Here is a 26811-nt window from a genome sequence, read left to right on the forward strand (position 1 = left end):
ACGCTCTTCGAAATAAGGATCAATTATTTATATATACTTTGTTATTTTTCTTCTACATGGATAATGCTCCAATGTTTGCGACCTCACACACTGATTATCGGGAGCGAAAATATCCAGTCGGGCACAATCTTCAAGGGAATTTTCCGAAAATAAAGAACACCATTGTGAACTATAGAATTTCGTCCACGTCCATTTTCTACATCGCGTGTTATTTTCGAAAATTCAATCATTTTCACTCCCTCAATTCATGTTTACACGCCAGCCCTTCGCGTAACCCCCGTAGAGGTACAAATATTCTGATGAGCAATCTTCCACATCAAGCTTTCCATGTCGATCGCGAGGAAGCTCTGGGAGAAACTCGAATCTGATTCACTCTCGCGCTTCTTTGTTCCAACCTATTCCGTCCGTTCCTGCCTAAACCAACAGTATCCTTCAGCGCTTCCGCGCGACCCTTCTGTACACAGAGTACCGAGTGTCTGGACGTGCAATTTGTAATTCCGGTGGAACTCATCGGAGGAGAACTGGCTCTCGCCGAAGAACTGCCGCTGCATAATTTGTAATTCCAAAGAGCACCGGAGTCTACGAGGTGCTTGCGGGTGATGTGGTAAGGAAAGGCGACCTGATGACGGGGCCGTGAGTTGATGAAAGAAAAAGCAACTACTACGAGTTCACTTTTCTGAAGACTCAGAATCGCGTAATTGTATTTTATTTTTAAATTCTTTCTTTTAAATCAGCAAATGTGTTTAATTATCAAGGATCATTTCCCAGCAAGTATTTTCTCTCCTTAAAAAAGATGGCGGACGACGAAAAGCGTAAAATATTTACTGCATACAGGACAGAAATTAATCCCAAACAGACTTCTCGCGTTATTCAACGGCGGAAGTTCTCATTTGCTGAAGTAGACGCCGGTAGATTAAAGCATAATAACGAAGTAGTTATTCCACCCGACCCGTCCTCTCTTGGGAACCGGACAGAGAAAAGCGGGAGGGGGAGTCTGGTCGAATTAGGTAGCGGACCCCGATTTGTTATTCAAAATTCGCGGAAAGGCGTCCGCCTATTCGCGCTTCCGGCTACGTTCGAACGTAATTTCCGTTTCACGTAAAGCTTCTACCTCTGCGCAGCTTCCGTCATACTTGTCAGAAAAGCGCGACGAGCTTCTAACTAAACCCCCTTCCTCTCAAGATCACGTCGTGCATACATATAAAACTTTGTTTGGAAAAAATATGCATTTCTCTGATTACAAACGCGATGATATACACACAATATAAATTTAATAAACTAAAAAATCGTATTAATTTCACACATATTGCGTGTGTATATTATTGTCACATAAAAAACAAGAACTGTGAATTTCATTTTCATTTTGTTTGAGAAATGGAAAACATTCATCCCCATCTACTTTTCGCGTTATGTTAAGGCTGTATTTAAATAAAATTGAGCATTCGAAACACATTCATAAAAAAATATAATATTCCCAAAAACCTAAAAATTTAAATAAAACGCCAATTTCATTCTTGCTCGCGCCATCATCTAATGCTCTATTTCTTATTCCGCAACAGAATTCTTTTTGTCTAATTACTTATTCATGTTAGGATTAGCATTGCGAAACGAACACTGCGACAACCGAGAATATCGCTTCACGAGACCGTAATAATATACGGCGAAGACGCTTCCGTTCGTGAACGTTAACGCTAACATCGCGTCTGCGTAAACAAAAAGCGCGCAGAATAAACGTCCGTCTGTCCTAATTCGCGAAAGAGTTTCCAACCGCGGCCTTTGTTCCGCGAGGTGCGATATTGCATTACCAACTGGCGGCTGCCATCGCGTCGAGATTTTACGAGGGCTTGTCGTGCACTTGTTACAGCGTCACGTTAGCGTATCCGAAAGAGTAGATCGTTCCGGTAAATGTAAACTTTTAAGGTCCATACACACACGCATCGCACTCTTCGGAGCGCACATTATCGGCATAAGATTAAAATCGGACAGGACTTATATATTTTTTATTCATCTTCGAGAATAATAACAATGATAAATATGAATTTTTTCGTTTTTTTTTTTAACATTTTGTATCGACATTTATTCATTTTAAATCGTACTGGTATGAACCAACCTTTACATATGGCAGCGAGGTGCGTGCGCGAAGTGCGCACCACGGAGGCGAATTTATGGATCGGCTGCGAAATTGAAAGCGTAGAGGCGGAGAATTATTAGAACGCCCGGGTTATATGTTCGAGTATATCCGCTTGCTCGTGACAGCTCGCCGCGAAGAGTGCGCGGCAAGAATTTGCGAATACCACGAGGGGGGATCGGTAATTTCGGGTGACTGGATTCGCACTCGCGTCGAATGCACGAAAGTTATTACGTCGAGATGGATAGTCGTCAATGATCGAAAACAAGAAAAAATATCGGCAATATCGAGTCTTAAATCATAATAAAATATAACAGAAATCACAAATATAATAAGGAATAGAAAATCTAAATTATTATTATTAACATATAATTATGTTATTAATCATTTGAACAATGAAACAACGTAAATCAAAGTATCATTAGAGTAAATCAAATAAGAGGGAATTCTATTGGATTAAAACACGTATGTTTAAAGAGCTTAATTAAAATATAATTTAACGAAAAGAACGGGGTATAAATCGCAAGCAAAAAGTTTCACGTCTTTTTTATCAAGCCAATTTTTATAATCTGAATTAATTTAATAATTTCGTACATCTGATTAGTGGAATAACATGCGACGAAATCATATCTGTTCATCTTTCGATCCAAGATTAATTAGAAATCGATATGAGACAAGACTTATTCGCATGTCTGACTATTGTACAATTTTTCTACTGCAGTCTTCTGACAAGAACTCGACATTTTTAGAATTCTCTAAAAACATTTATATATGCGCGTGTGTGTTATAATATAAGTTCCTATATAAAAGATACATTTTTAATTAATTTAATCAAATAATGTCACGAACAATAGCTTTTATATAATTTTATTCTCTATAAACGAAGCTTTCGATAGCGGATTGCGGCCGGTGATTGATTTACATCGATATGTGCGTCCAATCGTCAAACCGAAGACGAGGGCTCTCTCTCTTTGTACGACAATATGATACCACTTAACTGCGGTAAACACTCGATACCTTTTACTGCGTTTGCGGCGCGGGAAAATGCGAGCAGACGAGTGCATCGACAACGGGACGCGTACAGGGCATCGAGGGGAGAAGCGAGAAAGCCGAACGAAAGGTGCGGATCCGTGTCGCGTTTCTATCGAATGTCACGTATCACAGTATTAACAGGAAAAAAGCGCAGCGTGCTCGTCGATCGATACACGAGCGTTTCCGAATGAGCGAAACTCAACCGGTTCCGATGCTCGTCGATGTTTTCATGGACCGTAATTAAGGCAAGGTGCTACGTTTCGCGCCTCTCTCCCTTCCTTGCTCCCTGTAGTTTTTCACGAACATCTCGCGTGTTTTAATTCCGTCGTTGGACGAACGAGGCGAAGAAGCGAGAGAATTAAATCATTCGATACTCGTGATTAAAAAAATCCTGCAACGACAATTATCGAAGTGGACACTATCGAAATACAACGGACAAGCAAAATCAGAGAAGCTTGAGTTGAATTTAACGAATTATCCATTAGTTGCTAAATGTAAAAAAATGTAATTAGATTTTCGATTAAAGTGAACATCCCTCGGTAGGTGCAGGTAAAATGTCACCATATAAAAAATAAATAAATTGATTACAATGATAGCAGTAAGAACGACTATAGGGCATACAATCAATCAAGGATTTTTCGATGCAAACAAAACAACATACATCGACTCTTAAAACGAATTCACCGTTAAACCTTTTCATATCGATGACATAAAAAAAAGTAGAAAAAAGCTAGAAACAGCGAGAAAGGTAAAGATTCGCATGAGTTTGGTGGGCATAAGCACTTCTTAAAACTTCCCGTAACCGAGTACGCTTCGCGAGCAGCAGTGCAACGGCTTGGTTGGTTCAAGTACCCGGACGGACGATTCTCACATTCTCTCAAAAGAAATCTTTCTCTTTCTCTCTCTCTTTTCTCCGTCTGCTTATCTCCCTCTTTCTCCCTTTGCATCATCCGTAGTATTCCTCGTCGCTCCTTTGCCCGGAATGTTCAACCCCTCAACATGCGACGTATACAAGGGTGTGCACTCAAAAGTGTATTCACTCATGTAGACACCGGGGGTCTCTTGATGTCTTTACGCGAGCCGGGATAAAGATGCATTCACACCAATGAGAATTCTCTCAGGATGCTCGTCCCCGACGATTTACGGACAAAATAAAAGAAGAATAAGGCTCTTAGAAATTTCTTGGACATCAAAGGTTCCTAGATTTTTACCGAGAACCGTTTTCTTTTTAAATGTTGCATTCTGCGTCTGATGTGAGTAGCGTCTTTTTGAACGATCTTTTTTATTTATACTGATCATATGCAAATATTTTATATATTTATATAGTCAAAATGACAGTTTTCGCCAAGCTTTTTTGCTTCTATTTTTCTTAATATCTTTTTTTATTAAATAAATTATATTGTTAATTTTTTATATATATATTATTAGTATTAAATCCTTTATATTCTCTTCAATATACATATTTCTACATCACAAACATTGTTGTATAATTGTTATACTTCGTACCAATTTATAATATTCAACTTTTAATTATCATGGTTATTTAACTAACGAGTTCTCAAATGTTGCAATATCCGCAAAAACGGCAACACTTTCAAGTTTCGTAATACTGAAGTAAATCTAATGGAGTTTGAAGCATGACGATCCTTCACCTTCGGCTACATTGCATCCTCCGATGATAGAAGGTCATATGTTCTCCCGTCGAAGTTCAAAAGCTCCAATGCAACATTGAAGTTTCATTGTCATTCGTTCAATCTGCGAGTCTTTCTCTGGTGTAAAATCGCGGCCACAAGGAATGACTAAGAAAACTTTCTACGAACTTTAAATTATTCGTAATTTCATGTCTTGGTGTTTTCGCGAATATAATAGCATTTATAGTTAAAATTTATCTATCATAATATTTATGTAATTATGATTGTAAAATTAACGAATAATTAATTCTTTTTTCTCTCCTTGAGGAAAAAAATAATTTGAATTTTATCCAATTCTTCTTCATGTTTTTGAATATTTGTTAGGCTATCTATCTGTATAGACATATAATTAACTGCAAAACAGATGTATCTTTCATGAAATTAAAAGATTTTTGTTGATACTACGAGTTCTGACAATATCCTTCTCCACAAAACATATTCTTCACATTTTATTCAAACATTTTATTCAAACTGGAATCGATCGGCAAATCTTGTCTCTCGTCGTGCCGTCGACGAATGACGGTCGAGAATATCGAGACGGAATCAAAATCTTCTTCGCCGAAACGTCGTAAAAGACGGACGATGGAGATACTATTCGATAACAGTATAAAGTTGACGATACAAGAGTCACTTCGAGTATTCCTACGAATATCAAAAGGAACATATGTCGATTCGTTTCGTTCGAGAAACTGACGAGAACTCATTCCTGATTTATTTGTAATTTTATTTTAATTTATATATTTAATACAGTTTAGTTTTATATAAAATTATAAATATTTTAAAATTTATATATGTAATATGTAAATGACAGAAATATTTTAAGTATAATGACAAAGAGATTACCGGAAAAACACTGGCTTATTAAAGTGTGATGCCTCTCGCCAACTGCGATTAAAGATCTTTTAATTAAAGTCGGGGCGAGATTTTTCATAAAGTTCTAACTTTCCTTTTGATTACTCGTTATTCAGATTGAAAAAGGAAATTAGATCGCCGCGCGCGACAATACACCTATCGAATCGATAGCTCGCTTACGAAGTGCGTCTGCTCCATGAGAATTAATTTAAATCCTTTTAATTAGACAAGCGCGCTGCTGTTTTAGTGCTCGCAAACGCAGTCACGTTTTAATTACTTTTCTTCAAAAAGAAACTATGACATGCAGTCTACGAGGAAGAAGAATAAGATTTTGATTAGATCTTTCATCAATTGATGACGCGCCCTTTAAATGATATTAAAAAAAATTTAATACGTCGCGCTTTCGATGTAAAAATGCAAAATTAAAGTGCCTAATATACATATATATGTAACCATCGCGTATTCTAATATACAAGCTAACGCGAGACGAACGATGCGAGCACTCATAAAGTTTTGTAGATAAAAGAGACTACAAAGTAATTGCATTTGCATGTGAAATCTACGACCCTCCGCGGCATTTCCCGATGCATCGATTTGAGCGGATAACCATACATATTGCATTTAGATAGAATTTTTGACACGGCAATTTTTGACATGTCTCTCCTCTCAGAATGAATGTGGTACTCCGAAATGAATGTAGAAATGAAGGACAATTAAAAATCAGTTATTTCGTCGATATTTTAGTAGTTTCTTTACGTAATATATATAATCTGTTGAAAATAATAACAATAGAATTCTTCAGTGTTTCAGCAAATTACGATATAATTAGAAAATATGACAATTAGAAAATATAATTAGCAATAATTGTAAAAACGATATTTTGATAAAAAGCTATATGCTCTGTTATACGAGACTTTGAATTTGCTCGCGTTAACACTTTTATGAGTAATGCTCTTGTATATCGCAGACACATATGAATGACATACATACAGCAAAGTGCGTGAGCGAGTTGAGAATTAATTATGTGTCATGGAAAAAATATATTCGCGCGATAAGCGAGACTGTTGAATGTCATGAATAGTTTCAAATTGCGGTGAGTGACTGCGTAAACTTGCACCTCTTCGCGTGTATGACGCTAGCTGGTATTATTCTAATCGCGAGCGGGATAATTCGAAAACATTACTTACATATATCCCACGTTATCCACTACATCTATCCATTACGTCCAATCGATTCTCTGTCGCGGCGCCATTACATAAGTAATATTGCGAGTATACACAAAAAAAATCGCGGATGAAACGATACGCAAAATATGTACTTACCCAGACTGAATCCAGAATCCTTTACGTGGATGACCACCATCGGCATCAGCACCATCACGACGAGGTTTATGACGTGGAACACCATTCCCGGGCCATGAGCTATGATATCCTGCACAAAAAGACATCTAGTTACTACAGGAAATGAGACTTGCACACAACCAGTGGCATATATCGCGAAAGTGATGACGGAGAAACTGAAATGATGAACAATCTTATGAGAGCAAGTAAGTACAATTTTCTGTCGCAAATTAAAAGCAATTTGAGAGATAAACTATGATAAGAAAAATTTAAAAAAATTAAAACTAATATATTATTAAATATTTCTATTTTTCTTTTAAAAATATAAAAAAATATTTATTCATAAATTAATTCTAGATACGAAATACAAAAGGAATAAAATTAATTAAGCAAAAAAAATCAATATTATCTAAAGATTAATAATAAAAATTAAATCTCGATAACTCGAAAATTATTATAATCTTAATTTATTTTTCATATTAAAATTTTTGATATTGAAGTATCATCACGCTATTAAAGTATTGTAAAATAGTTATAAGACACTTTGTGTAACCGCAAAAGATTCTCGCAAAAGTTTCAATGTAAATAATTAAATGCGATGAAAAATATCGTAAATAACATGAAACGTGTAGAAATGGAGGATTATTAAATAAGTACTGAGCTAATATATTTATAATTTTATATTTTATATTTTTTATTTTATATTTCGTCAAGCAAATATAGCAATTTTTCTATTTACGCTTCCGACGTGCTCGGTTGGAAATCTACGGGATTCTGGATACGTGTAAATCATCGCCATGTTGGTATGCGTGATGTATCGGAACCGGGATGTAATCCGCGGCGCGCCTGTGGTAAAATTTACGAAAAGTTAAACGTTACAACAAAACAAAAGTGAATTATTTAAATTCGTGCAACTTGTGTTACAGTGTAGATGATGAATTGATGGAATTCAAGCGAACGTTTTATTATTTATTTATCTTTTTACTATCCATTATTATTAAAATATTTTCTCTTTATTCCCAACATGAAAGTGTAACTTACACAAATGTTTGATTTTCTGTCGTAACTATATAAATATTAATTTTTATTTAAGATTACTTTCGAATTTAATTCAAGTGCAGCGCTTATAAATAAATGTTACTTTAGCAAAGGGTAAAAAGCTCTGTGTGTGAATGAAATTACTGTGAATATCCAAAACGTGAGATTACTACGAGATTAATTAGCAGAACAAAATACGTTACAAAGGAACGTATAAATCACGGCCGTCGTCAGAGCGTTCGCAAAATTGAATCACGGTATTTCATTCGTGAGATCGCACAGTTGGCCTCGCGCGCCTGTTATAGGATTCAATAAAAAATTACACACCCGTCTGGGACAAAAGGTTAATTATTTAAACGCGCTGTCGGAACCGTTTGACAAAGTATCGCATGAACGTGATTTATCACCGGTAAGTTATTATAGCGCGGAAACAAATGTCTCGATGTCCGCGATGAGAAACATTCGCTCGTCCGGAAAATATTTCGCGTAGCGATTGCATCGCAGCCTCAGCTGCAAAAACAATAGCACTCTCCTTATTTGCACCCGCGTGCTTCGCAAAGTTTTGTATCCTGAACTAATTATCCCCCTCTAGGGGCTTAGAATAGATTCCATAAAGAATGCAGTTTTATAGCTTCCTCGAAACTTAGTGAAGAATGCATGAGATCTTCAGAGGATTGTTAAGAAGAAATTCCTCTTCGTCGAAAGCACATTGTCTGCCGAAATCTGAACTAATTATGAGCTACAGTTGCGAGAGGTAAAGTATTAAAGAGATCTGTAATTTTAGAATTTTCGGACCAACTATGTCACGCAAATAGCTCGTAATCTCTTTTAAAAGTACTTTAATCTGACTTCTGACAATTGTAAAAATTCATTAAAAATTTACTGATAGAAAAGCGAAAAAAATGTTCGTACATAATAAAAATAATGATACTTGAAAAATATGAAACAAAAAAACGATTTCATGTTAAAGATTAAAATCCGCTTATGATTTAGAAATCATCCAGCATTTGTATGACAATATGGAAAACAAATAACGTTTTCTGTCCGGTCAAATATTTATGCTTGACCCAATTATGGCGCACAAAAGAATACCATAAATTTAGACCGCCGTACATATCTAAACATTTATGCAACAATACACATCGTAGATTCCCGACACACAGAAAGTAGAATTAACACAATTCTTTTGATCATATTAAAGCAAATTTAATACCGTGTAGGGACAATGAAATTAATAACAAGAATTTATTATTGCATATCGAAATAAGAAACAAAATTGTTAGTAAACATTTTTGTTAAAAATCAACAAGTTTAATCGTGATTTTAACAATATTCATTTTATAAAAAATATTTTTAAATTAATTTGTATTATCGTTATCGATAGAATATTTTATTTTTTAATTATTAATAAATAATTAATAATAAATAAAAATTATTTTTTGAATAATAAAATATTTATATAATATTTATCTCCGTTATTTTTTTACTAAAGATAAGCGCAAGCACGTATACATGCTGAATAAAGACAAAACGTTATATTCTGCAAACGGATTCATTTATCACAGTAGTCATCGTATCTTTACTATAAATGTGCCACATCTCGCATTGTCGAGATTGACAAGGCATTTAAAAAATACAGTTTGCAAGCGAACGTGACCGATAAGTTTTCCATGTCATCAGATAACTGTTAAATTATCAAGTGGATGAATTGCACATGAGCGACTCGCATAATAAAATCCGACAATTTCATCCAAATGTAAGCGCGATCACGTAAATGGTCGCGAATGCATGCGAAAACGCGAGCAGAAGTTATCCACGCGCGCGATATGTTAGTTCTGAGTATTAATTTGCTATATATTATTCATACGGGACTGCGCGAGCCCCGCGTCGGCCGAATTATTCATACACGTTGTAATTATACGTTCGTCATTAGTCGAATTATTAGTCAATTAGCGGCTGGCGATTAATCAGCGAGTGGTAATTAATACGTGCGCCGATCCTATCGCCGGAGTTTGTGTGGCAATGACGGGATTTCGTTTCTGAAAAGGAAGCTGACAAATCGAGTCCGACGTTTGGATAGACATAGCGGATTACATCCAATTGATTATGCATCAAGCGTTAAGTAGCCGCACATGTGCGACTAAATCACCTAAACATATCGCTGTATATGAAAATACGAACGTATATGTTCTTGTCAATTCGTTCTTCAATTTTTGCATAATTTCTGATTCGAAATTTTTTTTATTTCTGGCATTGCAAATTACGGAATTCTGAGTTTCGCGCGGAATAATCGAAAAATTATTCGATATTCATCCGCTGCTCGATCCGTAATAATTTTTTGATCCGCGAATAATCGCCGCGAAATTACCGTTGGCGGTATAACGTAATTATACTGATAATGGACGTGCGTGGTATAAAGAATAACTAACGAACATGTTCGCCATAAGAAAGTACACAACGGTGCACGATAAAAGCTCCATTAATGCGTCGCTATTTCATATGACGCTCGGAATCAACGGACTTCATAATGTGAGAATGACGACGCGTTTCGTCCGCTGGTGATCACTTTTACGACACGGCGATAAGGGAACATCGTGTGAGAGATTTCCGACGTTAAAATCCCGCTGCTGTCCGCCGGCATTATCAGCACAGATAAAGCACTATGTATGGCACCGTACGCGTCGACTTTCACCCTCGCAACCGAGAAAAATATCGCCGCCCTTATCTGCCATCCGTGGGATCGTCAAATCGATCGAATTGATTCGTTCGCAAACTTCGGCCAAGTTACGGCCAATAATCTGTGCTGACTTTAAACGGTATTCTTGGACATTATAGTGGTTGTTGGAGACATAAGAAAACTCGCCATTGCAAAAGTACTGATAATTTTAATGACGTAATTAATTGTAAAAAAAAAATTCAAACTTTACAATCTACTTATAATAAATGAATTCATGATTTAAAATTTTCCTGGATCTAGCATAAGTAAGTTTATATTGCATTCCTATATCAATGCAATTCATTAATAATAAATAATTTTTTAAATAATAAATAAATAATTTTTATAATCCCCATAAAAGAGAGAGACTAAGCTGACAATATGAAAAGAATTTGTAAAGTAGAATGAAGCGATTTTTTCTTATATTATCCGCAAAAAACAGACAACGTTTCGGAATATTTCGCAGAGATGAACTTGACAGTTCATCGATATAAAAGGCTGAGCGAAAGCTCGAGAAAAGATAAAACGCAACAAATGTCTCCCCTGATAGTGTTTCCGTACTTTTCTCTATAGTTGTAGAAAGTTGCTCGCCACGAGTTTCCCCCTCATATCATTATTATTTAGTCTCCGTCTCTTTATAAAAAAAACAAAGAGAAAGAAACGGTCTGTCGGAGGTGAAAAGTGTACAATGTGTCCCTTGGTTCCTCATGTTTATTTCTCTTTGTCTTTCTCTTTATTTTTGATTGCTCCTCAATGTCTGCCGCGAGTGAGAAAAGAAGAGGAAAAATGAGAAGGAACGATAAAGCACACGAGAGAACTTCCCTTCAAGACGAGAACTTTCTTCCTAAGGTTTCATATAATGAAACTCGAATGCGTTTATTTTCGTGACGTAGCGCGCGGCAAAGAGCTTGTCTCGACAAACAGCTTGTTTATTATCCAATGTTTGTTGACTTTATAATTTGACGTGAATATAGGATAATTTAAATAAAAAAAAATTAATTGCACGTATTTAAAAAATATTGAAAAGAAAAAAGAGAGATATACGCATAAAATATTTCTGCAATTATATAATCATATAATCAGATTTATAATCGGATTGCAACAAATAAACAAGTACAAATTATAGAAATAAATTAAATTTCTCCTCGATATAAAATTTTTCTCCGTAATATCTTCCTTTATCGGCAATACTCATTAAAGGATGCGTCCGTAATTCTTTGCAATTAGGCATGCTATCAGTGTATAAATTAACAAAAATATGAGAATGACAGTACGCGCACTTTATCGAGAGAACAAATAAATTAATCGTACGCAAAATTTTGCAAAGCTGTTACTGATGTGCAGCCTCTCATCAATTCTTTTATTTCCAATCGATACAATGCGAAAGCGTCGACGCTATTAAGGGCAATAAATTACAATGTAACGCCTCCCTTGTCGAACGAGTTGCGGTATCGCGCGACTATCGTTCAGTCGATTACCCGGATATTGGATTTGCTCACTTTCCGCTCGCACGCCCCTTATACATATGTATACCAAAATATTTGGAAGAAAAATTCACTCACCACAGACAGTCCTTTCTCGATCAGCAAACAAAGGGCCACCGGTACCGTGGAATCTGCAAAACAAACAAAATAAAAGGGTTAGTTTATCGATCATACTGCTCCACGTCGCTCTTCCTCTCCGCGAATTTCTCGCTCTCTTACTCTCCTTCTTCGCTTTTCCCTCTTCTGCGCTCTTTTTGAAAGCGGCCGAACATCGAAATGTGCAGTCGACCGATCGGCAGCCGAGCCGAAGAGAGGAAGTGACAAGGGCTTGTCACTCGGAGTGACGGTATAGAAGCGAGTGGGAGAGATGCGGAGAAAAAGAGAAAGAAGAGAGGACAGGCGAGCGTGTGGCGAAAGCTGCGCAGTGAGGATAAATGCTGCCGGTGATCGAGAGCGTCGCTCTCGAAGCGCTTGGTAGGGAGGACACGAAAAAAAAAGAGAGAGCAAGCCGATATCGAACTAGCAGCGACGAAAGCGCCTCGTCGATAAATCATCCAAAATAGCACTCGATAAAGCGGAAGTACGATTGGGCGTACATCGAGCTCGACGCGCGCCCGGACTTCACGGAAAACAATATCGTCCTCGATCCCAACTCTATCTGCAGAATAAGAACGAAATGCGTGTTTCGTAATCGTTTATTCGTCTAAATTTTTCTCGCAGAGTCGTCTGCGAAATTGCATTCCAATGCGACCCTGCATTACTGCGCAAAGAAACTGTCGCATTCCGGAAATTTCAGGACATAAGTTATGAATCCGTCGTTGTAAATTCTATTTATTGTTGGGATGACAAGAATAAATGCTTTGATAAATTTGTGTTGGAAAGTTATTATTTCAAAATATTTTGTCAAATTAATGATTGAATCATTCCTTTAAATAAATTTAATTATGCGTTTTATTACATATTTTATCAAAATAAATTCTATCGAAAAGTAAAATCTATTGTTGTGTATTTTTAGTCTTGAAATCTAACGCGAGATCCTATTTTAATGTTCACTTTGGAGGAATATTGATTTTTGTGAGAGAGCTTTTGTTATTTAAATATTCTCGGAAAACGCGCTCTGAGATACACTTCTCTTAATCTGCATATAAAAAAAGATCGTAGAAGAATATACTATGGTATTAATAGATCGTAACTATGGAAATGGAAATCCGATTATACATTTGCCCTTTTAAGCGAAGAGTTGCATTAGATATATTAAATCGAATTCGTATCGTATACGAAAATTACGCCCGAATGGGATTATTCAGGGATCGATCCTAACAACGGAGTTTGACGAAATACAAAAATTCTCTTTTATCTCATGTCGTTTCTCTTATCGTCCCTTGCATCATCACCAGCATCGGGAACACTCGGACACTTTCGAAGATTACCGGGGTTTTCAGCGTGGATGAGACACGCGATAGCGGTCGCTGTACTCGGTAAGATTTCACCGCGAGTGGCTCATCGTATTCCTCGAGGTATCATCCGCTCTGGGATAAAATATAGGCGAAACTTAAATAAGTTTAAGAGATGCAACCGGGTGATAGGCGAACTCGCAGGATTGGGGATTGCGAAAGCATCACGTCGAAGAAACGACGCGAAGATCCGGAAATGTATGCGCCTGCGGCATCAAGAATTGTAGTACGAGTTATTAGCGTCTTAATGAAAGCATTGGCTATGCATTGCTTTCAAATTTAATCTTTTCAACGTTGATGGAACATATTAATATATTAATAATCTGCATCTGTGTCAAGCTTTATTAAAGCAGAAAAGTTTTTATTCGAAAAATATTACGAGAACAGATTTTTGCTCTAATAAAATTCCGATATATTTCTCCAGAGAAATTTTTAAAATATTATAGAATTTGAATATTTTAACTAGTTAATTACTGTCACTTTACATTGAAATGTCTACGTTACAAACATAATCACGTTGTCCTTATCATGAAATCGTTTTGAAATCTTTATACGAGAGATGTTATTACAAAATATAGGTCGAATATAATAAGACATAATTACTAATTTTCACGGTACACGCAAGTATCATATGTTACTGTACTATAATGATTGTACGCCTCTAGTATTTTTGCAATTATTATTAAGTACGTAATTATTATATCCGCAACTATTATTAAGTACGCGAATATTGTCCCGAGTTCCCTGTTATGCTAATTTCGAATTAATTATAATTAACAAAGAAAAAAACTTGCATGTTGATGCGTGTAACACGTCAAGCAAGCAATCAAGAACACATTAATCGCAATTAGTTGTTCTGTAGTAATTTCCATGTAGAGTCTAAACTTCTCCCTCTTTCATTATTACTCGGAAAGTTATTTTCACGATTGATAGAATTTTCAGCTAACAAACATTTTAACGCAGATAATGTTTTTATCGTAAAATAAAATGCGAAAATAATTACAAACACACACACACGCGCGCGCGCGCGCGCGCACACGCACACACATACATTGTGACGTGTTGCAATAAACCGAATGCAGTTTTTGAATTCTTTCAATCGATTGAACGATTGATAGAAAGCTTGTTTGAGACTTTGCTACTTTGTGAACTTCGATAATAACACTATTATCACTTTACAGCTCAATGAATGTTTTCACATTTTCCCAACGAATTTGTATGTTAACTTGATTTACGAGAACAAATGTTGCCCAAGAGGATTATCAAACCCGTTGGCTTGTTGTTGCAACATACAAAATTTACATTAATGTCAATATATATTCTGTTACGATATTATTTCATGGTAAATGCGTTATAAGAAATAATCTCGTGAAAAATATTATCTAATACTAACAATATTATCAAATCAAAAAGTAAAATTTCACGATTATTTTCAATATAAACATAATGCATGACATTCATTCTCGTGTGAATTACAGTTTTTCAACCTTTCTACTTATTATCATTTTACTTATTATAAATTTCCATTTGTTTTTCATGCTTTGTTGCAAAGTACAAAGAAATTCGAGGCCGGCCCGTATCGGAGTACGATGAGCAAAGGTTAAGCGACAATTGTTACAACATGCTCACGTCGACTATAATTACGAGCTCTTTGAATTCGAATACGCTTCACAAATTACCGTTTTTTAACCTTTAATGATTCGTAATGGTTCGCTTTATCAGGTGAATTACAGGCGCGCGTAATCGTAGAAGAGAAAAAATGCGGAGGCGTTTATTTGGTGAATTAAGCGCATCGTTCAAAGTGCATAAAAGCATCCCAGAAATTGGAAGCATGGCCGCTTTGATAAGAGAATTGAAATAAAATAAGGAAAACAATCCCTTTTGCTTTAACTATGAATAAAATATCCCGTTGAAAATATTTCGATAGAGGTTCCCATTTATTTTCAAAACACGAAAAAGAAAATTAAATGAGTATAAGTTAAACATAAATTAAAAAATTGGATTGGAACAGATGCATGAATCGATTAACTGCAAATTTGTTCTTTAATAATTAACAGCAAAATTATATCTATATTAATATCTACAAATTATTATTCACTAAATAACACAAATAAAATTTAATAATATGAGAGAGAAAAATTCCAACATTTCTCTCCAAATCGTCAAATTTAAGAGATTTTTTTTAACTCGAAGCTCTCTCTCTACAATTTAAAAACGTTTGCTGCCTGTAAAATTTTTAATAGAATTATCTGTCTTTCCCACAAGCGTATAACTTGTAAACCCTGCCAATCAATCTATGCCCAAAAGTCCAGAGATAGAATCTGGAAAACTGCGAGGCAACGAAATTCCTCTCGCTCTCCTCGTGGTGAAATAGGTGGTGGAATACGAGCGCGAAAGTGAAAATTGTTAGTGATGAACACGAGGGATCGCATCGTTGCTGGAATATTGATAATCCGGGAAACGTATCGGTTTCGGCGTCTGACACTTCAGCGTTGGCGTTAATTAATGAAAACAAACGACGTCTCATATTTCAGAATATCTCCGACTTTTCTCTCTCACATCGCTCGTTTTCTCACGCTTTTTATTTCTTTTGCAATAGTCCGACAGATAGGAGATTCGAGGAGAAATTTGGAGAGAGAGAAAGAGAAAAAGAGGGCGGCGAAGGGGAGATGTATAAATCCGGCCGATGTCGAGCACGGCTCGCTAATAGATATTAATGGAACCCTTTTCGTCGTGAAAATTCGCTCGGTTTTTCACGCCGACTGCGGGGCATGATCGCAAAAGCCTTCAGAGCTCGCCTCGTCCGAGAGGAATTAAGCGAGAAAAAAAAATGGGTTTTGACGAGGGTCGAAAAGCATAAGGGGACGAGGAGGGTTAATGGGCGACGGGCAAATCACGCACAGCAAACCAAGCCGCGGTGATTGCGCTACGTAATTTCGTCACAAGCGTATGCATTTTTCCTTTGATCTACTTTTGATTTCCATTTGATGTCTCGAGAACAATGTTTCACGAACAACGCTTTGTTTCATGATGGATACGGGCCGAATTTATGAACGATGGATGGTTGCCGTTAAAATGATACGGCGATGCCAATGTTGCGAGGCCGGCATTCGAATGCATTTTATCGCACGAGCGCTGGCGGACGTCAACGTCAAAAAATCGATGAAATATTTCGGTCTTGTTTGACGCAGAGCTTGTTTATTCTTAGTATTTGCCGTGCTATACATTATAAGATCCAATATAAAAAAAAGAAAGAATTACTCTCTAGCAAAAATAGATTTTCCGACCAGGTAAGATACATTATCTTATCCCACAAAAATATCAGAAAAATTAATCTTCATATTTATTACATTTTCTTATCCATTTTGCGTTTAAAATTGCAATCTGCGCTAGAAGTTTTATTACGATCAAATTCATACGTTGAAGACACAAAGCTTGTTTCTTGCTTCATTTTTCGCATTTTTCCTTTTAACTTAGATCAAACGTTTAGGTATTTATAGAATAAATATAAACTTATGTATATATGTATATCGTATTTATCTATTATATTTTTTATTTCTTTGTTTATTTAGTTATTATTTATTCTATATATATATATATATATATATATATATATATATATTCTTTAATCTTTAATGATTTCACAAATAAACAATCATTAAGAGAGAGAGAATATTATTACTTATTATACTTCTTATACTTGCCGGAATAAAATTTATCCAATATTATATTCCATTTATATTATAATTGTATTTATAAATAAGACTCAAGGTAAAATTTTTAATAAGTTTTTAATAAATTTAAATTGATGAATATTATTAAGAAATATTAAAGATTATATTAAAGATTATATTAAAGATTATATTAAAGATTATTAAGAAATATTAAAGATTCTTTAATAAAGAATATATTATCACGATATTAATTGTTCCGCTAAATCTCATTTAAAAAAATTTATCTATCAAGAAAATAAATGGATACATCACTCGTGTCTTTAAATTTACCGAAAGTTGAATCTAAAAGCAAACAGAAAAGCATTTCTGCGGCATATATTTCGCGAAGAGCAAAGGAGACACCTTAACGAATTGCAGTAATATGCCACATAACGACGAAGCCATCGTGTTAACGGGATGAAATTTTTCTGAGGTTTCATCGGAAGGTAAAAGAGAGAAAAAGGGAAAAAGAGAAAAAGAGGGAAAGAAGAGAGAAATGGCCAAAGGTCAAATATACGAATGTCAGTACCGAGCAGACAGTAACAGTGCGCACTGACATTCACAGGCTCGAGGGTAATCGATCTCCACCCTCGAGCACTTCTCCGATCTCAACCGCTAATTAAGACTTTTACTTTTTTTTTTTGCGACGAGTCTCTCCTATCTCTCGAAGCATCTCGGTTGCGAATCATCGCGTCAAACCAGAAGACGGCTAGTTACACGACGCAGCTCGCGAGAGATGGCGGAGATGAGAGAGAGATCAAATTCTGGTAGGAGGCGGATCTTAATTAGATTCTGACATCGAGTCGGCGACATTCTTTCGACGCATTTTATGAAAGTTTAATAAACTGGCTGGACGCCAAACAAGCAAAGCAGTCTTACTGTCGCGCTTCTTTCCTTGTTGACGGAGCAATTAAGATAAATCAACGCGGAGACTGTCGCGAGATGTATTTTTTCAATAAATAATAAATGTATACTTCTTGTTTTATTTTTCAACATTTAGTCCCTTGTTTTTACTTCATCACTGAAATCGCCCGAAAATTCAAGTAAAAATGCAAGTAAAAATTTCATTTGAAAACAATAAGGTACTTTATGTGTTTCAACAAAACAAACGTTTTGTAAACATCGCGTATGAAATATTCAGCTCACTTTGAAGCGTTTTAGCGAATCTTAAATCGATCATTTTTACATCCCGGGCTTTAGCGCAGATTTTACTGAACGTAAAAGCGCAGACATATCGCACGTTAACGTGTCGACGCAGCAAAGGAGGGCCTTAATTAGCACTCATAATTATTCGTAATTAGCACTCGACGCGCGCGGTTCAGGCTACTCTCGACGGACTCTCTGGATAGTGGTGATGATGTTGGCGGCGGCGCCGCTGCTACCAGCAATAAAGAGGCAACGTAAACCGCGGACGGAAAATCGCCTCTTTTCATACCCATTCTCCGACTCTTCAGCAGGCTTTGTATATAGCTATATACGGCGCCGCCTTCCTTTCGCTCTTTCTTTTCACTCTCTGGCGTCCGCTTTCCATCCCCTTACCAAGTTCTTTTTCACACAACTCTATCTTTCTTTATATCTCTTTAATCCAGGAGTGGGCCCGCGCCGCTCGAACGGAGGCTTCCGCGAGTTTTAACGCTACCCTATTTTCGTATCTCGAGCAATACACAGAGGAGATTTATAAACGCAATTCTGAAACGATTGCGGCGGAATAACGTCTCCCAAGCCTTTTATCTCTAAATCTCTTCGTCACGGAAAGAACTTATAATGTTTTTAATTTTTTATAACAGTCTTTTACGACGCTCGTTGAATAAGATTATCGAAGGATTCGAGCATTTCTTCAGAAATCAAACTGATTAATCCTATTTCTTATAAATTTCTTAATTTCAGTGCACAGTGAATTAGTGGTCGTTTAATATTAAAATTAAGAAATTTATAAAAGTGGAGTTGATTAGTCTGGTTTTTCAGAAACTCATTTATATATAATCATCTTAAACAAATGTGTCGAAATGGAATATTTTATTATTTATTTTTATTTCAGCTTTTGATTTATTTCATAATTTTTTTTTGTGAAAAAGATCTTGTTCAGAATTGCATAGAAATTACGAAATTTTATTTACTCTTCGCTTTCCGCAATTTTTCTACGATTTCCGGCAAGTTGAATTTTTCATATCCTATCTTCCTCCGTCGCGCCAATGCTGATCAATTTTCCAATATCATCTGAAAATTATTAATTATTTATCCGATCGATGATAAAATTTGCGCTGTTGCTCGATTTCTCTTGATAAAGATAAAATAGCGAATAAATAAAATAGCGAATTTAATTCTAATAAGTAATCTTGAAAAAGATTTGTTAAAATGTATTTATTTTAATATGCAATTTTTAAAAAATGTGAATGCAATTATTTTATGCATATTGTAGTATAATACGATCGGCTGATGTTTTTGCTGATTTTTCTTATGACAAAAAAACACGGTAGAGGGATGATAATAAAGCAGTGAAAATTCTGCATCTCTAATCAAGAGTACGGAGAAGAGGAAAACACGCAATAGCTCGCAATCACTAGCAATCGATACGCACTTGTAATAAGTCTATATTTACCCTGGCCGTGCATATAACCCATAATAAACGAGAGAGATATGCAGATAGCGAATGCGTGTGGAGGGATCTCGCGAGGGATTCAGATCAATCTCGCATTTAATTCGATTACTTGCGTACCGTGTTGCTCGTGCGCGGATTAATTCATACGACGACCCGTTTGTCCCGTTTTCCATTCTGTGCTTTAATGAGCAGCGCACGAATGGTGAAATGTATAATATCGTACGACCAGCGTGAAACCCCGGCCCGGACACTCGCCTTTTGAAATTAACACGAAAGCGATCCCTATCGCGCGAATTTCCTCATTTCGCTGGTGCCTGGTCTAGTCGTGCCGTTGGTCCTTTTAAAGTTTCATCTCTCGTAAAACTCATTCACGATACTGCTGCAATTTTGATAGCGAATTTGATAAGAGATGAAAAAAAAGTAATAATTGTTTTGGGAATTAAGGTAAATGCAAATCCGCGTAAGATTGCCTGCATAAAACTGCATATGCATCAATCGTTCCGCGAGAAAGAATTAAAAAGATACTAGAAAAAAATATATCCAAAGCATCGTGATCTCCGAAATACTATTTTTGTGAATATAGTAGTTATTAAACGATATTATTTTCGAATGATAATCTAAAGCGATAATAAACTGGAATAAATAATTACTCAAAATAAATAATTTTTTTCAGCCATAAAACTGTCACATGTGTTCCGCATCACATTTGCTGCTGCAATTTTGATAGCGATTTTGATAAGAGATGAAGGAAAAGTAATTGTTTTGAGAATTAAGGTAAATGCAAATCCGCGTAAGATTGCCTGCATAAAACTGCATATGCATCAATCGTTCCGCGAGAAAGAATTAAAAAGATACTAGAAAAAAATATATACAAAGCATCGTGATCCCCGAAATACTATTTTTGTTAATATAATAGTTATTAAACGATATTATTTTCGAATGATAATCTAAAGCGATAATGCACTGGAAAAAATAATTACTCAAAATAAATAATTTTTTTTCAGCCATAAAACTGTCACATGTGTTCCGCAGCACATTTACTGTTGCAATTTTGATAGCGATTTTGATAAGAGATGAAGAAAAAGTAATTGTTTTGAGAATTAAGGTAAATGCAAATTCGCGTAAGATTGCCTGCATAAAACTGCATATGCATCAATCGTTCCGCGAGAAAGAATTAAAAAGATACTAGAAAAAAATATATACAAAGCATCGTGATCTCCGAAATACTATTTTTGCGAATATAGTAGTTATTAAACGATATTATTTTCGAATGATAATCTACAGTGATAATGCACTGGAATAAATAATTACTCAAAATAAATAATTTTTTTCAGCCATAAAACTGTCACATGTGTTTCGCAGCACTTTTACTGTTGCAATTTTGACAGCGATTTTGATAAGAGATGAAAAAAAAGTAATTGTTTTGAGAATTAAGGTAAATGCAAATTCGCGTAAGATTGCCTGCATAAAACTGCATATGCATCAATCGTTCCGCGAGAAAGAATTAAAAAGATACTAGAAAAAAATATATACAAAGCATCATGATCCCCGAAATACTATTTTTGTTAATATAATAGTTATTAAACGATATTATTTTCGAATGATAATCTAAAGCGATAATGCACTGGAAAAAATAATTACTCAAAATAAATAATTTTTTTTCAGCCATAAAACTGTCACATGTGTTCCGCAGCACATTTACTGTTGCAATTTTGATAGCGATTTTGATAAGAGATGAAGAAAAAGTAATTGTTTTGAGAATTAAGGTAAATACAAATTCGCGTAAGATTGCCTGCATAAAACTGCATATGCATCAATCGTTCCGCGAGAAAGAATTAAAAAGATACTAGAAAAAAATATATACAAAGCATCGTGATCTCCGAAATACTATTTTTGCGAATATAGTAGTTATTAAACGATATTATTTTCGAATGATAATCTACAGTGATAATGCACTGGAATAAATAATTACTCAAAATAAATAATTTTTTTCAGCCATAAAACTGTCACATGTGTTTCGCAGCACTTTTACTGTTGCAATTTTGACAGCGATTTTGATAAGAGATGAAAAAAAAGTAATTGTTTTGAGAATTAAGGTAAATGCAAATTCGCGTAAGATTGCCTGCATAAAACTGCATATGCATCAATCGTTCCGCGAGAAAGAATTAAAAAGATACTAGAAAAAAATATATACAAAGCATCGTGATCCCCGAAATACTATTTTTGTTAATATAATAGTTATTAAACGATATTATTTTCGAATGATAATCTAAAGCGATAATGCACTGGAAAAAATAATTACTCAAAATAAATAATTTTTTTTCAGCCATAAAACTGTCACATGTGTTCCGCAGCACATTTACTGTTGCAATTTTGATAGCGATTTTGATAAGAGATGAAGAAAAAGTAATTGTTTTGAGAATTAAGGTAAATACAAATTCGCGTAAGATTGCCTGCATAAAACTGCATATGCATCAATCGTTCCGCGAGAAAGAATTAAAAAGATACTAGAAAAAAATATATACAAAGCATCGTGATCTCCGAAATACTATTTTTGCGAATATAGTAGTTATTAAACGATATTATTTTCGAATGATAATCTACAGTGATAATGCACTGGAATAAATAATTACTCAAAATAAATAATTTTTTTCAGCCATAAAACTGTCACATGTGTTTCGCAGCACTTTTACTGTTGCAATTTTGACAGCGATTTTGATAAGAGATGAAAAAAAAGTAATTGTTTTGAGAATTAAGGTAAATGCAAATTCGCGTAAGATTGCCTGCATAAAACTGCATATGCATCAATCGTTCCGCGAGAAAGAATTAAAAAGATACTAGAAAAAAATATATACAAAGCATCGTGATCCCCGAAATACTATTTTTGTTAATATAATAGTTATTAAACGATATTATTTTCGAATGATAATCTAAAGCGATAATGCACTGGAAAAAATAATTACTCAAAATAAATAATTTTTTTTCAGCCATAAAACTGTCACATGTGTTCCGCAGCACATTTACTGTTGCAATTTTGATAGCGATTTTGATAAGAGATGAAGAAAAAGTAATTGTTTTGAGAATTAAGGTAAATGCAAATTCGCGTAAGATTGCCTGCATAAAACTGCATATGCATCAATCGTTCCGCGAGAAAGAATTAAAAAGATACTAGAAAAAAATATATACAAAGCATCGTGATCTCCGAAATACTATTTTTGCGAATATAGTAGTTATTAAACGATATTATTTTCGAATGATAATCTAAAGCGATAATAAACTGGAATAAATAATTACTCAAAATAAATAATTTTGTTCAGCCATAAAACAGTCACATGTGTTCAGCACATTGCATTCGTTTCGGAATATCGTTAGAACCGTTAATAAGAAGGATCGGCAGCACAACAGACAGTCGTTAATTGCTTTACCGCGACGCGGTTGTTTCCGGCGCGCTGCGGCAAAATCCACACAGACGTGGCATGCAAATCTCGCTGGGCTCGGTCTTAACACTCGACTAACAGAGAATAAGATACGCCATGGCGGGGCACCGACAATGTTGCCAGCGTTATGAGAACAAACCCACTCGCCGGTGAGCTATCGTGGCGGTTGCCTGGATAGGTGGTGGCTCGTCGGTGAACCCTTTCACATTTAGCCCCGGACTCGTTACGCGGCTCGAGAGCCGCGAGCATTGAGTTACAGTTAACTTTAAGTTACCCCGGAACTCGCCGTCTTTGAACTTCCGGAAAACCGCCAAACGGACGCCCGCTACACATTCTCGCGAAAGATCCATTTCTGCTCTGAAAACTCTTAAGACGGAAGTTCGAAAGAGTGAAAGGTGAACCAGTATCTATCCCCTTTCTTTCAATTCTCGATCAATTTCTAAATCAACGTATTTCCATCTCCAGCAAATGCAGCTGGTTGCTCGTTATGAAGGTAGAATACATTTCAATAGAGATTCAATTATCAATAACTAAATTAATTAAATAATTTCTAATAGCTTGTTTAATAGTACAATAATATGCGAAACAAATGGTCTAATAGATTATCAATAGCAACCTTGTGTTTGTTAATAATGATCTTATATTTTCATATTTCCGTATGCATATGTGCATATTATGTCCGTATGTATATATGCACATATATAAAATATAATACAAATATCAAAAATCTAATATATATCACGAGATATATTGAAAAATCTGACAGATGCATACTACTGATGAAAAGATCAATATATAAAGTACATATTAATACTCTCTTATTTATACTCTCTTCGCATCGATAACAAACTATAAGGCTCTATTAGCTTTATTTTCATGCCGCTAGCATTGTCATGGAATAACAAATTTTCGATCCCTTTTTGTGAGCTAGACATTTTCTACATATGCATATATATATATATATATATATATATATATATATATATATATATATATTTCTATTTATCGAAATCCCCGCAACAGTGCGTTTGTCATCCCAGTTAACAGACGAAAAGCTTGAATAATATTAAAGTAAAGGACATAAATCATGTGTGGATAAAATGAAATAAGGAAAGAGAGAAAGGGAGAAAAACATGCATTTGTGTCCTACCTTCGTGATTTATAAAATAAGCTAACTCGCCGAAAAAAATGTCTAGCTTATATAATAATTACTCTAATCACAAAACGGTTTGCCGCGACAAATCTCGCGTTTAAAAAGCAATTTCGGCTCGCTTGCCATAAAAATTATTATACGAGGGGTCGCGGAAGATACGCGAAGAACGAGATACTCTGCCCGCTCCCGTCGAGGGAGGGTGTCGTGGGAGCAGGGCGGAAAGAAGGCCGAGGGTTGAATGTAAAAAGAAAACGAGTTTAGCATCCCGTCGGAAGGAGCGACGGCGCACGGCACAGATTCTAAAATACGGAAGCTATTAACCGTAGTTTCCCATGAGCATTACCTTCCCTTATGTGTAAATGATGCAACTCCCCATAGTGGTTTGTCCGACGTAAACTTTTCGCGTTCAATCTGTACCAGGGATTAAAATTGTTAAGAAAATAACTGCGTAAAAATTAGATCTATAAGGATCCTTTTTAGAGCTCTTTTATATCAAAATGTGAAAGTATAATCTCGTTAAATAATATCGATACTAATAATATTTTTTAATAAAATCAAATCAAAAGCATCTTTTATTCATCTACCGCAAAAATTGATAAAAATCATATATATATTTTATTCTTGCAGTCTCGAATGTAAATAATATTACAACAAAATTTATTTTTTATTATAAATATTATAATAAATTAATTATAATAAAAACGAGGAAATTCGTCTTGTAATTATTACAATTTTTCATTTCCTTTCTCTTTCTCTACTTTGGGTTATTAAAATTTCAAAGTTCTTTTTATGATTGTTCAGTTACAATCCCTGATCTGCAACCAATTCGCGTTTAAAGCTGTACGCATACCCGGTCGTTACGCGTATGTAAGTTATAGTGTTGCAACCTCGGGTGAAAGCACAACAAGCGAGCATACCCGCGCGGTACTAAAGGGACAATGCACGAGGAATATGTTCTCTGTTTAAAGGCACGATGCGTGCCTTGAAATTTATGCCTCACGAGAGACTCGCTGAATTTCGACCCGCTTTAAAAGTCCACGTTAAAAGCGTTACATCATAAAATTTAAAGAATCTGAACTATCAAACGCTGCGCGATATTGTAAACTGACAAGTAAAACTTGATAATCAATTTTGCAACTGTTAGCTTCTTGAAAAAATATTCTAATATTATTCTCACATGTATCTCGTTGATTCCAAAGTTATCATTATTTGTGTGTCAATATATGATTATACAAAATAGAAGCTAGAAATATATATGCCATGTTTAGAATAAAATAAGTTCCAGTAATAAACATACGAGACAGCAGACCATAAATTATGAAGAAAAGATAACTAAGTTCATCCCGCATTGCAAGAATAAAGAAATAGCTATGGCGCGCAGCAAATTATACCGCATTGCAAAAAACGCCCGGATGTTGCTGCTGAATAAACGACATTTAGAGAATATTCAGAATCAATGAATTCTAGCGAGATGGGAAATTACCTCGCCAAATTGTTTCCACCTTTTTGTAATTTTGCGATGCGCGCACTGTAACGAGATAACTAAAACAACAGCCAGTTTGCCAGACAGAAACAAAACCTTCATTTTCCCCATATCAGCGCTACTGACACCACCTCTCCGCGCTCCTCACTTCGTTTCGCCTTTTAGCATGTTCTCCCTATTCTTTTTTTTTTTTAATTAATTTCTATAGTACTGCCCGGATAAAGCGCTATATCGGTGGACGGCTGTCAAGAAAAGATAAAATTCAACTTTGAATTTCCTTTTATCATCGCTGTTCTCTTTTTTTAACATACGTGCTATTCTTGCCTCTTTCAGCTAATCAGAGGCCTCTTTAGAATAAAAGTTACATCTCGTTATGGGTCTTTAGAGCTATTCTCGTTGTTACTTGACGAGATCATATTAACAAGGATCCATATTAGGTATAGATTGAATAAAAAAAACAGCTCTCGAAAAAATTGAATTACTACAAATACAGAAACTCAATATGCACCGAAAGCTCTCAATATAAAAGTGGACTTTAAAGTTTACACTATGATTCTCATCGATAACGCTCAATTTTCTGGTTTACAATAGTCAAAAATAATTGTGGAGAGATCTTTCACTTCAAATATTCGAAAAGATTCTATTTTATATTGCAATATTAACGAAAATTATTAAAGATATAATATGTATG

At 35.3% G+C, this 26811-nt stretch overlaps 1 protein-coding gene across 1 annotated transcript in view; it reads right to left on the reverse strand.

The window, feature by feature from the left end:
* Positions 1-26811, reverse strand: part of LOC105253928 (diacylglycerol O-acyltransferase 1) — a 90611-nt gene that overhangs the window by 40538 nt on the left and 23262 nt on the right. Inside the window, exons 4-5 of the mRNA XM_011262291.3 lie at positions 12360-12412; positions 7026-7134 (exon numbers count right to left, since the gene is read on the reverse strand). Coding sequence (XP_011260593.1) covers positions 7026-7134; positions 12360-12412 — 162 coding nt within the window. The remainder of the gene's footprint in view (positions 1-7025; positions 7135-12359; positions 12413-26811) is intronic.

The sequence above is a fragment of the Camponotus floridanus genome, unplaced genomic scaffold (assembly GCF_003227725.1).
Source record: "Camponotus floridanus strain SB8 unplaced genomic scaffold, Cflo_v7.5 scaffold11, whole genome shotgun sequence".
Classification (NCBI taxonomy): Eukaryota; Metazoa; Arthropoda; class Insecta; order Hymenoptera; family Formicidae; genus Camponotus; species Camponotus floridanus.